The 14,229-nt window shown below is 42.9% G+C and overlaps 1 protein-coding gene across 1 annotated transcript in view; it reads right to left on the reverse strand.

The window, feature by feature from the left end:
- Positions 1-14,229, reverse strand: part of ENPP1 (ectonucleotide pyrophosphatase/phosphodiesterase 1) — a 49,974-nt gene that overhangs the window by 32,287 nt on the left and 3,458 nt on the right. The window contains exons 2-3 of the mRNA XM_079970637.1: positions 3,273-3,345; positions 1,968-2,084 (exon numbers count right to left, since the gene is read on the reverse strand). Coding sequence (XP_079826763.1) covers positions 1,968-2,084; positions 3,273-3,345 — 190 coding nt within the window. The remainder of the gene's footprint in view (positions 1-1,967; positions 2,085-3,272; positions 3,346-14,229) is intronic.

Consider the following 14,229-nt stretch of genomic DNA (forward strand, 5'->3'; position numbering starts at 1 on the left):
AATTCTGGGCTGCATCAATAGGAGTATAGCATCTAGATCAAGGGAAGTAATAGTGCCACTGTATTCTGCTCTGGTCAGACCTCACCTGGAGTACTGTGTCCAGTTCTGGGCACCACAGTTCAAGAAGGACACTGACAAACTGGAACGTGTCCAGAGGAGGGCAACCAAAATGGTCAAAGGCCTGGAAACGATGCCTTATGAGGAACGGCTAAGGGAGCTGGGCATGTTTAGCCTGGAGAAGAGGAGGTTAAGGGGTGATATGATAGCCATGTTCAAATATATAAAAGGATGCCACATTGAGGAGGGAGAAAGGTTGTTTTCTGCTGCTCCAGAGAAGCGGACATGGAGCAATGGCTCCAAACTACAAGAAAGAAGATTCCACCTAAACATTAGGAAGAACTGACAGTAAGAGCTGTTTGACAGTGGAATTTGCTGCCAAGGAGTGTGGTGGAGTCTCCTTCTTTGGAGGTCTTTAAGCAGAGGCTTGACAACCATATGTCAGGAGTGCTCTGATGGTGTTTCCTGCTTGGCAGGGGGGTTGGACTCGATGGCCCTTGTGGTCTCTTCCAACTCTATGATTCTATGATTCTATGATTCTATGACTCCTGCAGAGGAGTGCCAGGGGCTGCTATTTTAGTTCTCCATAATGCCCCTGACATTGCATCACTGTAATTCCTGGATTAGCAGAGTGCTGCTTCAAAAGAAAAAGAAACGAATAAAGAGGAGCTCTGGAACAGGAAAATCATTGTGGCTTTGGCGTTTCCTATGCCAGGCCTGATATCCATACAATACTAAATTCTTGAAACATGACAGGAAAAAAAGTGTTAAACTCCCTTTATGGTTTAGCTCCCTTTCAAGTCAGGATACAACTTCCTACTCATGCTGAGAACAAAACCACTACACCTTGCTGATCTGGCATCAGTCTGAATTATCAGTAAAAAAAAAAAAAACAAAACATTAAATTTGTATTAGTTTTCATGCATCCCCACTGACTTTCACAGAACTGCTAGGTGAAACTTAGCAAAGTAGTCATGACCCATAGGATTTCATGGTGGGAAGAAGGCATGACATTAATAGGATACAGTAGTACTTCGGTTTACAAACTTAATCTGTTCCGGAACTCTGTTCTTAAACTGAAACTGTCCTCAAACTGAGGCGCACTTTCCCTAATGAGGCCTCCCGCCGCCAGTGCCCTTCTACCGTTCACATTCCGTTCTTAGACTGAGGTAAAGTTTGCAAACTGGGATACTACTTCCGATTTTGCGGAGTTCATAAACTGAATAGTTCTTAAACAGGGTTGTTCTTAAACTGAGGTACCACTGTATAGTGTTTTCTGTGAGTCAAGTATTAGGGCCGAGCTAGGCATTGAGTGGCAAACTTCTGGAAACATCAGATGAGCTGGCAGTGGGGAGGCATGATTTGAACGGAGAAAGCAGAAGCCAGATGCTTGCCTGAAACCTGTTCAGCCATTTCAAAAATGCCCCAGCCATTTCAAAAACATATATGGGAACCAAAGGTGGTGAGAAATAGCTCAGAGGAGAGGACTTAAGGGGGAAAGTAATAGGTAGGAGAGAGAACTCAGCACACCTTTCTTCCCCATCTACCACTCCTACCTTCCAGTTCATTCCCTCTACCACTAATCTTTAGATATTCTGCAGGGACCCGCAATACAGGGACATCTGACCTAGTCATTGTATGCAGTAATTGAGTTGTTTTGCCTGCAGAAGGCTCTGTCATTTTCTAAAATGTCTAAGCACTTTCATGGAACAGCATCAATAACCACTGCAGTCTTAGAAGCAGCATTTTGTTTAGGAAAAATGCAGAGTGTTTTAATCAGACTATGATGGTTTGAAATGGCAATGGGACAGCTGTAACAGGACAGCAGCTGGTTCGTGTCTCCCAGCTCACCCACATGCTAAGCTGCTTCAAGAACGGGAACAAATTTTATACAAAAAAGTGATGCTTACCCGGTTCTATACAGGCTTCTTGGAAATCTAAACAGCAGTTTCCAAGTTTAACACATTCTTTGTCGCAGCGGCAACTTCCAAATGTTCTCTCATAGCAACGGCCTTTGCAGGTTTTGACTGAAATGTTTTATATTTACTTGATGTTAGCAATTGAACATTGATACTACATTAATTAACATTTCATCATGGACCGAGGAGTAAATTTGCATGAAAAAATAGATACCCTTCACTAATTCTTAGTCTAACAAAAAGTACTGTGGGAATTGTGCCTGGATGGCGAGCAATCTGCGAAGAAATATATGAGGGGCAGACATGAGCCAACAGGCTTCCACTGCAACCAATAGAGACTGTGCACCAATACTGCTATTTCGATTAGCCCCATTAGTTTTTCTTCCTCATCAGAAAACTTAGCTCAATGGATCTGTGCAGAACCAACAGAATATGCCATTTCCACCAGCGATAATGATAAAGGTAATCCATTTCATGCTAACCTCAGCCCTACCCACAACTGAAAGCAGAACTCAAATGATGTCCCTGGGCTCTGCACTGGCCTAGAAGTAGGAAAATTGTTAAATCTGCTGACTAAAACGTCTCCTTCATGTGACACACATAAATATTTCTACCCATGCAATTCCTCAAATGGCTCATTTAGCATACAATGCAAGTTTGGTATGTTTGCCTTTTCTGCAGTACATTAAGTGTACCATTGGCAAAACAATGTGGAAGCCTTTGCATGAAACATAACCAACATGAGAGCCACAGATATAAACACAATGGATTAGTCACTGTACACGGGCTTTATGGAAAGGGACTTTATAGGATGGCAGTCTGACTTTCACTTGCCTTTGAGTGGAATTTAATGTCATGCAATTATGATTGTTCCATAAATGCAAGCATTTCTGCTTGCCCGATGGAACAGGCTCTCCTCCTCTACCTCTGTGTGGTCCTGGGGGTTCTTCCAACCCCCCGAGCCAATTTGGGGGCACAGAGCAAGGGGGGAAGCCTCATTGCTCTAGCAGGATTCATTGTACTCCTCCCCACAAGTGCACCTATCTGATTGAATCCCTCATTTAATTAACTAAGATTTCCTTAATTGGGTGACAGGCCTAATAAAAACTTTATCATTTGCATTCATAATTTGTATTATGACAAGACTGTTACAGAAATTTTATGACAAATGGAAAGATTCATAAATGGGAAAATGGGCAAAACCAATAGTGGATGCTGTGTACCTAATGAATGCAAGGTGAACCTTTTATATCTAAAGAAACTCAGCTACTTATATTAGCATTCTTCATTACTTACCATCTCTTGTACAGCTAGGTTTCAGCCCAAATATACATCCCAGGATTGTTGTTAGCACAATGACACATAATACCTAGAACAGAAGAGATAATAGCAGTCAATATATATATATACTTATTACACCAATTCACATTGCTTATCTTCACTCATGCAAACAGAAGTAGTGCTTTTAATTACTTTTACTTGAAATGAAGCTGGCCCTGGTGACTCCAACACAATCGTTCCAAGAGCTGATTTAATTAACAACAAATGAATGATTGATGATGAAGATTTTCAGAGTGAACTCAAACTGCAGCCGACAGAAGTTGCACAATTCTGCCCAATCTATGCAATCACAGCTCTGACATGTTGTCATCATGTGTACAACACATGTTTACTGTACACTATGCAGAACAACACACAGGGCACACATTAAATATGTTCTTTGGAAGTTCTTAATCAACCAAGAGGGTAAACAGCAATCAATCAACATCCCCCAAAATTATACTACACTGTGAAGTTAAAGCAGCATTAGGGCAGTGATACAAGAAACCAACCTATTCTATATGTTCAGCTAGAACTGCATGTTGCATGTCTCATGGAACATGACAGCCAGGCATTTAATTTGTCCCACCATAGCATCTAGGACAGCTTAGTTATGTTGTTATATGCTCTTCTCCACATCTAATGCATAAATGGCTGGAATTGGGAATGGGTGTGGAAGCAAAGCAGGTGCCATAATCGTAAGTACCACAGGCCCAGGGATGTAAGAAGAGAGCTATTCCCATTCGATCCTTTTAATCCTCGTTCTGACTTGTCTTCACCACAATCAGTGTTGTTTCTGTTCTCCTGCACTTCAATTTCTACCAAACAGTCTGTATTTCATCTCACTGTTCATTCATTTTTTTGAAAGCAAATGCAATTTAAATGCAGAAAAAGTCATCAATTAAGTTTCATTTGCAGGCTAGGTGTGATGGGTGGGGGCCAGTGCTGGATTGGTTTCTGTTCCTGATATAGGACAAAATAAGTGAACAATGAAAATTTCTGCTTCTGTTTTCATCAGAATTATCTGGCATACCTAAGCCACAATGTAGCAACCATAGAACAATTACAGCTGCCTTCTCTTCACAAACACTAAGATTGTGGACACCAAGAGGAGCCTTGCATGCACACAACTTCTCCAGCTGTGCTAAAGTTTTAATGTTGTCACTTCACACAAATAGAAGAGGGTTATTATGCTCTTTTTCTCTCCTGGATGCCATCTGGTATCTGTTGTGGTGCAGGCAAAGGATGAAAGTTAAGTCACATCTTGGGGTTTTTCCCAGCATCACAGAAAAGTTCTAATTACATCAGAATAGGAAAACTGCAGATTTCTGAGAATGGTCCAACAGAGCTGCTCCAGTGAAAGTTCCACTTAAATTCAGGGAAATGTCACAAGAGCAGAACACTGATGGATGGTGCCAAATGTGGTAAATGTTCTAAGAGAAATAATAATTTATTTGTTTTTATTATAAATAGAGGCTTCTTTCTAAAGGGATAAGAGCATAAAACAGTTTTCAGATTATCGTTCTGAAAAACAAGAAGGCAAAATTGGTACATTTAGAATTCAGCTACTGGTAGCAAGAGTAAAAACCTCAAACCTCAGACGGTTTACTAAAAACCGGACAATGCCTAAATACCACCATGCCACCTCTCTAAATGCCACAGCTGAATAGTTTCACATTACAAGTGGATATAACTCATCTAAATGAGTAGTCCTCATAATATCATCATGGTTGGTAGAGAGAGGATGAATCCCTTCCTGTGGTGAGGAAGTCTTACAGAAATGATAATGTTACTTATGAGCTGCACTGATTCATGTCATTTTGGGTTCTCATGCAAGCCACACACAGGCAACTTCACAGCACCACAAACCTCAGAACATTACAAAAATATTCATGTGTTTACAACAAGTGCATAGTACCTAGAACTTGGAAATGTTGAGCCATATGATTAGCAAGAACATCCCAGTGATTTCGACAGAACATATCAAACTGGAAGATGAATATTTATGAAAATGATCCATAACCATTCATTTTATTGGATACACAGTACAATTAATTTTTACTAAATAAACAGTATGAGTATCTGATGTGATACAGTAGTCCTATTAGGGGTTAAAATTGTAAGTTATCAATAATGTTTCCCATAACAATATACCAACAACCACTTTCAGTAGGGTGGCACTTTTACATTGACCCAGCACTCACCACAAGCAAAATTAGGCAGTGGATGCCAACTTTCAAAGAATAAGATGAAGCTCAATCACGTTTCACTTTGCTTCCATGCATCTCCAAAGAACAACATGGTCCTAGTCCAAGTACCACTTGAAGATGCTATAGTGAAGGAATGGCCACAAACTATGCACACTTCTTAGTCTTTGATGAATTTCCTTCCCTTCTAATTATGTTGTTGTTGTTGTTGTTGTTGTTTAGTCGTTTAGTTGTGTCGGACTCTTCGTGACCCCATAGACCAGAGCACGCCAGGCACTTCTGTCTTCCACTGCCTCCCGCATTTTGGTCAAACTCATGTCGGTAGCTTCGAGAACACTGTCCAACCATCTCGTCCTCTATCGTTCCCTTCTCCTTGTGCCCTCCATCTTTCCCAGCATCAGGGTCTTTTCCAGTCTTCTCTTCTCATGAGGTGGCCAAAGTATTGGAGCCTCAGCTTCACAATCTGTCCTTCCAGTGAGCATTCAGGGCTGATTTCCTTAAGAATGGATAGGTTTGTTCTTCTTGCAGTCCATGGGACTCTCAAGAGTCTCCTCCAGCACCATAATTCAAAAGCATCAATTCTTCTGTGATCAGCCTTCTGTATGGTCCAGCTCTCACTTCCATACATCACTACTGGGAAAACCATAGCTTTTACTATACGGACCTTTGTTGGCAAGGTTATGTCTCTACTTTTTAAGATGCTGTCTAGGTTTGTCATTGCTTTTCTCCCCAGAAGCAGGCATCTTTTACTTTCGTGGCTGCTGTCACCATCTGCAGTGATCATGGAGCCCAAGAAAGTAAAATCTCTCCCTGCCTCTAATTATATTTTGTCCAATTTAACAAATATCCTACCCCTCATTTGTCACAGTTTTACTACCCTCTCCCTAAAGCTGGGAAAAGTTAAGCAGCCTCTCTCAGCTATTCTTCAAACAGCTGAGCTCCATTCAAATGCACGAATCCAAATTGCTTTGGAGCTAGAAAGAAAAGTTGAAGAAAGATACCAAATCTTACTCTGAACATGTGTAAAAACGTTTGACTGCAGCTGGTGGAAAATGCAAAGCAATGATTTTTTTTTGGGGGGGGGCAATTAATTGGTTTTCAAAAAGTGTAATTTGACCTTTCCATTAATTGCAGCTTCCGATTTCATTCTTGAGCAGGAGAGTCACAATGATATATGGAACTTTGGAAGAAAAATTTAGAGTTGGCTTTGGGGTTACGAAGAAAAGAAGAAAATGTTCTGGTTTATTCTGAGAGGTATTTTTGTGCTTGTTTATATTGGAACAAACAATTGTATTCAAGCCATGAGCTTTTGTCTCCTTACTGCTTCCTCTGTGTGGGAGGAAAACAGAAAGCATCACCTTGCAAACATCAGATAAGTGGGGAAACATTTTCTCATGCTAGACAATGAACACTAGGGCATAATAGTTTGGAAGATCTTCCAGGTGAAAACCAATTAGACTATGAAAGCAACATGATTTTGCCCATGTTTGCTGTTCTACAAATAAGCATTGTTAGAAGAAATTATGCAGTCCAAATGGTTTGAGGGTCCAAGTGTGTGTCAAGGGAGGCAAAACATTTGTGGTGGTGTGTAATGGTTCTAGGGGTTGCTCGTGCGTAAGCCGGTGCCAACACCTGGCTGGGTTGCCTGAGTGAACCTTTTCTGTCCGGACAGCCACTCACCCGTGGCTGTCTCAATCGCTGGCAGAATCCGTCAGTGGGCGTTTCTTAAACTTCTTCCAGCAAAGAAGCTCTTTGACGCCTAGTCTCCTCCTACTCTCCCTGCACGGAAGCCTTCTGCGCAAGGAGGGCGTAGGCAGCGGAGGATCCTTACTCTCCCCGCTGGTCCCCAGCAAGGAGTCATGGGACTGCCTCGCCAATTCCCCCATCTGCCCCCCTTCTCCACTGGTGCTACACTGATTCTCTTTCCCAGAAGATGGGCTGCCTCTCCCCATCCCGGGACGCTCTCTGGAATCCCTCTGGAGCTTGCTCTCTCCCTCCGGCACTGATGGCAGTTCCCTGACATCCACCTCCTCCTCAGGACCCCCCACCCACCCCTGGCGCGATTTTCCGATACAACCTCCCCTCTCTCCTCGGCCGACGATGCGGGGAATCTCCTGAAGGAGCTGTCATCATCTTCAAAACCAGCCTCCCATCTGCTCGGATCTCTTCCCTCTGGTTGAACCTCCCAATCTGATTCTTCTCCCTTGGACACCTCCTCTCCCTCCTCTTCGGAGGCAGGAAAACCCACAAAGTCCCCTTCGTCGTCAGTGGGTCCAAATTCTTCCTCCCAGAATCTAGCTAATGGTTTGGGCTTATCTGGGAACAAACTGTGGAATTCTTCCACCAGATACCCGTCAGTGATTGATTCAGCAGGGACCCACGTGTTTTCCGACCTAGGTTCCCCCTCCCAGGCTACCAAGTACTCTACCTGGCGACCTCGCCACCTCCCCGTCATCCGCAAAGTCATTTTTCTGCAATTCCAAAGCATACTGAATTTCCGTTCAGAAAGCATTGTAGTCTTGGGGCTTTCCACCAAACTTGTGTACCAGCCCCGGGACCTTCCTCCCTATCGGGGTGGCTCTGACCTGTGCATCCTGAGCCCGTCTCTCCTCCAGCCGCGCAGACAGGGTAGCTACATGCGCCTCCAGATCTCGGTTCCTCTCGACCAGACCTCGCACCATGGCTTCTTGCTCTGCCTCTCCGGCTGGCCCTGTTTGGCTCATCGTGCTGCCTCTCCAGGGCTGCACACAAGCAACGTCAGGGACTGACGGATTGCTGTAATGGTTCTAGGGGTTGCTCGTGTGTAAGCCGGTGCCAACACCTGGCTGGGTTGCCTGGGTGAACCTTTTCTGTCTGGACAGCCACTCACCCGTGGCTGTCTCAATCGCTGGCAGAATCCGTCAGTGGGCGTTTCTTAAACTTCTTCCAGCAAAGAAGCTCTTTGACGCCTAGTCTCCTCCTACTCTCCCTGCGCGGAAGCCTTCTGCGCAAGGAGGGCGTAGGCAGCGGAGGACTGTTACTCTCCCTGCTGGTCCCCGACAAGGAGTCATGGGACCGCCTCCCCGATTCCCCCATCTGCCCCCCTTCTCCACTGGTGCTACGCTGATTCTCTTCCCCAGAAGATGGGCTGCCTCTCCCCATCCCGGGACGCTCTCTGGAATCCCTCTGGAGCTTGCTTTCTCCCTCCAGCACTGATGGCAGTTCCCTGACATGGTGGTCATTACATCTTTAAAAAACACACACACACCTCAGAACTGAATAAAAAAATTCCTTCCAGTAGCACCTTAGAGTGCTTAGTTTGTTATTGGTATGAGCTTTCGTGTGCATGCACACTTCTTCAGATACACTGGAACAGAAGTCACCAGACCCTTATATATAATGAGAGGGTGGGGAGGGGTATTACTCAGAAGGGTGGTGGGAATGGGTGATTGGCTGATAGGTGTGGTAAGCCTATTGACAACTGTTAATGACTGCAATTGGTCTTACAGGAAAAAGCAAGGGGTGACCAATAGCAATTGTAAGACCAATTGCAGTAGTTGACCAAACTGTGGAAGGCAGTGGAAGACAGGAGTGCCTGGTGTGCTCTAAACAACAAGATTTAAAAGAAGCCAACCCAGTTGAATATCATTATTTCTTAAACGTATTTTGTTTAGCACCTCTGAAATTGTTGACAATTTCACACAAATTACGCAACCCTTCAGGATATTTTATGCAAAGCAGCCATTATCACCTAACATTGTTTCATGTAATCTTTCACCTTGGAGAAATGCATAGTTACAAAAGAAGGTCTGTATACCTTGCAAAGATCCAGAAATAATGATTTCGTTAATCAAATGCTCCGGAGTGCATGGAGTGTATTGAATAACTTAAGCCTTTGGTACTTGCATGATGTGCTGTGTTAGGGTAAATTGAAAATGCAGGAATAACCAACACTTCCTTAGACACATATGCAGGAGGTGCCCTCTACCTTGTGTGTTTCCTTCCTGTGTGGAGTGAACTATTCAAGAGCACAGCCTTATACTTTGCCACCGGTCAGCCATGCCAATTGCCAGCAAATCAGTGTGCAAAAGTGCAATGTAAGTTATAGGGATCTTATATACTAAATCAGAGCTGGTCCTGTCCTGCCCCAAGACAAACATGACTGCAGAAGCATGGCATGTGGAATGCATGTGTTATATATATATATATATATATATATATATATATATATATATACACATACACATACACACACACACACACACACACACACATATAAAATTCAGTGGTAGTAACTGCATGATAAAGAACACTTCACATGGCTGAGACCAAACCCAGATTAGCTTGGACTTTCCAAAGGGCTAGTCTTGTGCCATGCTTTGAATCATGATGTACTTATTTGGCAGCCACATATGGATGTCATGGTCAATCACTCATCAGAACTTGGAAACAGTCGTCCCCCCCACCACCACACCTATCCTTCTGGTTGCCTGTTTATTTATTGTGTGGTTGCAGAACATACATTGCTTGAAATCAGCCAGTGGCAGTGCTTAGTCAGTTTCTCCTATATGAAACCATTGTGTTTGCAAATGCCTTTCAGCTTGCTTTGACCTTTAGCAGCTCAGGGTTTACTTTTAACAGAGGTAAATTTATTATTATTCCTAAACTTCACAAAGCAATATGCCGAAGGGCTAGCCTTATTAGCAGCTAAAGTGGATGTTCTCCAAAACTATTGGTATGTGCGGTGTGATTTCTACTGAAAAGAACGAGATAATTTTGAATGAATCATTGCCAGTCATTGTGAATAAGCATTCAAGTGTATATTAGGAAATTATGGCTCATTTTCATGCAGGAGCAGGCACTTAACTAACAGCTGACATATCTAAGTACAGAAAGTGCAAAAGGATTGTTTATATGGCCAAGTTCAACAGGAGAGAACCACAAAAGGTAAGACAGATTCACTCTTATTTAAGATAACTCATATAGATTATTTTCCTTGAATTGTTCTAGCACAATATTGAATCTATCATAACTTTCCTCTGAAAAAGATTAGTGTATCTGACAAAATAAAAGCAAACATGGTTAGGTTGTTGTTCCTACTGCTTCAGTGTTTCCCTTTTCACCACTCTGAATTTACAACACAACAATATGACAGGCAGCACTTCTTACATCCAAAACTGGTGAGTTGTTGTTGTTTTGCTGTCAAATTCTAAAATAGAAATACACAAAGAGAATAGTTAATGGGAAGATGCCTTTTAGCAAATCAGGCCATTGGTCCATCTTGCTTAGTACTATCTACACTGGCTGGGAGCAGCTGTTCAGGATTTCAGGCAGGCATCTCTGCTAACCCTGCCTGGAGATACCAGTGATGGAACCTAGGACCTCCTCTACATGCAAAGCCGATGTCAAGTCCAGCAAAAGCTAGAGAACCACAAGTTCCCCATCTCTGTTCAGGAGGCTTATCAGATTATTAGTGAGTTGTTATTAGTGAAATCAAGAAACAGAGGACCAAGCTGTTGGAATGGTTAAGTGGGGTTCATCTTGGGCTTCTTCTCTCATGGTAACAGGGCAATACTCTGCATGCTCACTCAAAAGTAAGTCCCACCATGTTCTGTGAGGCTCATTCCTAAGTAAATGTGAATAGCACTGCAGCCATGGAGATACAGGCAAGCAGGGACAAAAGCCTGCAAATGTAGGTGCACGGTCCAGAAGAGCCAACAAGTTCATTAGGAAGTTGAGGTATAAAGTTACAGCTGTACATTGCCAAAAACTGTACATATTTATTCACTGGCAAAGAACCACCTGCTCTTTGATGTGTATGCCAAAGCACATATGATTTAAGGGCATATGACTCAGGGTTGCCTCTTTCTGTTAAAAAGACGACGATTATGCATTCTGCCAGGAATGGTGTGGTTTTCCAAGGAATCACACTACTAAATGGCCCATGCTATATAATACTGGACTTGTAAATTGTGATTAATTGCTCATGTTCATATCAAACAGCATTCACTTAGAAGTTTTATTTCAAAAACACAGACAGACAGTGCTCTCCCTGCCTCCCCCAATTGAACTAGATCTGTTAGCTCTTAGATATCCTGCCCTTTTTCTGTTAGACTAACTTTGGTATGAAATTAGTACAGCAAAATGATTTTAATCCTGGCTCACATACTTGTATAGATGCAAACAGCACCATTCCTTCATTTGGGTAGAAGTGATTGCCATCAAAAGTTCAAAGCACACAACCAGACAGGGGTCAATTTGGAGTGGGGGGGAAGAGTTATTAATACAAAAATCAGCAAACTTGGATAAATATCAGCAATTCCAGTCCTGGGAGAATCTATAGAATTTGAGACTTGATAGGCAGGCGTCAAACCATCAGGAAGGAGGCTGGAGGAGATATCAATTACATGGTTTCTGCTGATTCAGGCATGCTTATTCGTGGTTTACCTGGCTTGTAAAGGAGTCCACTCACTCCCTTACACTTTTTGAATCCCTCTGCACCAGATCAAACCTGAAAGATAGACGATTGGCCTCAATGCTTTACAGCACATTGATATACCTATAGAAAACTCTGATGGCCTTCTCAAGGCTTAGGAGCTGCTAATGGGAACCTGGATAAATAACACCAGGACTCTCTTGCAGGAGGGTTATAAGGGGCATGCCAAAAAAAGGATAGGTTTGGTATCTGCACCTCTTCTGCAGAAATAAGAGTCAGTGCTCTGTGTATCCCCCAGCCTCTCAATCTTCTATGTGGAAGGTCATGTGGAGGCCCGTACTAGATGAGGGGTAAAGCACAAGGCACAAGGTCCCTTTGACAAGGTGACTCTTTACAAGCACAAGAAATGTGTTCATTAATACCTTGGTGCATACTTTCTTTCCTTCCTTACTATACTCTGCCTTGTAAAAGCTTGTACTGTAACTGGAACAACTTTGTGTGGTAACATTTGTTGTTTAAAGAAAATAATAAAAATTGCAGTGGGGGGAAGAAATCAGAGAATGCTGTGGGCTTCTTCCAGCCCAATGTTCTATGCTCCCATGAGCATCATATGTTGAAATATTGTATATCAGCCTGCCTTGGGCCTGAGAGCTTGTTTCTTCTCATTGTTCCACCATAGGTTGTAGCCTGCTGTGCACTAAAACAAAATAGGGCCTTTTCCTCATTTGTGGAATTCCCTCTCACTGGACATGCATGTGGCACTGCTACAGTTTGGAGGCGCTACCAGATTACTTGCTTTTGAGCACTTGCCCTGATATGTTTGCAGGGAGATTAGAGAATGTTTACTAAGCATTCATGTCTGTTGTTGCAAGATTAGACGGCATGGCATCATAGCAAGTGTATTTTCTCATCACTTTGCTTATCACAAAAAGCACAACCTTTTGAGGAAGCTGGTTTCTTGCACAAGACCTCCAAATCAACTGTAATTGTGCAACCTGAGTTTGTTAGTATGTAATTGAATCCCATCCAAAAATAACAAGTCTGGAAGCACCCTGGCTTTTAGTAACACACTTCTTCACCCAGTCCTTTGGGGGAACTTGATGTAGCAATGTCAGCTACAACTGATGTCATCTGCTGTCTGCTGTTATTTATTGTTGTTTGATATTTTAATTAGTTCTGGGATATTGTATTTTATAATTAACATTTAAATTACTGCAAACCACTCTGGGATCATAATAAAGAGTGGCTTAGAAACTGATGAAATAAGTTGTTGTTGTTGTTCTTGTTCTTGTTTCAGGTATTTATATACCACTTAATATTCAAAAATTATAAGCAGTGAAATTAATGAAACAAGTCAATCGAATAATGTATAATTAAATAAATAATCAAAATATAACAGTTCCTAATCCTAGTCATACTCTGTTCACAGATGCAGTTCATTGATGACTAATCACTATGCAATGTCTCCATGTTGGAATATTCAAATCTTCAACAGTTCAAGACGTCTATTTGTAAGCATAAAATGTTATATCAGAAGCAGTCCTGAAACAACCTTTGGTATCCCAAATACCCAGCAGTAGCTTTCAAAACAAATAACATTTCATATCAATGCACCAAACACACTACATTCCACTGTCCTACAGACACATTCATCATACTCCATTCTCTCTCTCTGCTCCTCAGCTTCCCGTCTACATTGTGTATTCTCGCCATACTGTATTCTTGCTGGAAAGGCCATTATGCAACAGTGCTTAGCAACTTGATATTTTTAACAAGATTATTTAAAATGCAATCTTAACCCCCACTGCCCTGGAGTAAGCCCTGCTGAATTCAATAGGACTTGCTTCTGAGTAGACATGCTTAGGAACACACTGTTATTGCTTCAAAGATACAGCATTGGTCCATGCATCCTCCTCCTAGAAAAGGCCCATTTAGTCATGTTGGTTCATAGAAAAATCCAGAGTAGAGCAATACATTTCTTAAGGTAAAGGTAAAGGTACCCCTGCCCGTACGGGCCAGTCTTGACAGACTCTGGGGTTGTGCGCCCATCTCACTTAAGAGGCCAGGGGCCAGCGCTGTCCGGAGACACTTCCGGGTCACGTGGCCAGCGTGACATCGCTGCTCTGGCCAGAGCCAGAGCCAGAGCCAGAGCCGCACACGGAAACGCCGTTTACCTTCCCGCTGGTAAGCGGTCCCTATTTATCTACTTGCACCCGGAGGTGCTTTCGAACTGCTAGGTTGGCAGGCGCTGGGACCGAGCAGCGGGAGCGCACCCCGCCGCAGGGATTCGAACCGCCGACCTTTCGATCGG

Source organism: Podarcis cretensis, assembly GCF_951804945.1.
Source record: "Podarcis cretensis genome assembly, chromosome: 3".
NCBI lineage: Eukaryota > Metazoa > Chordata > Lepidosauria > Squamata > Lacertidae > Podarcis > Podarcis cretensis.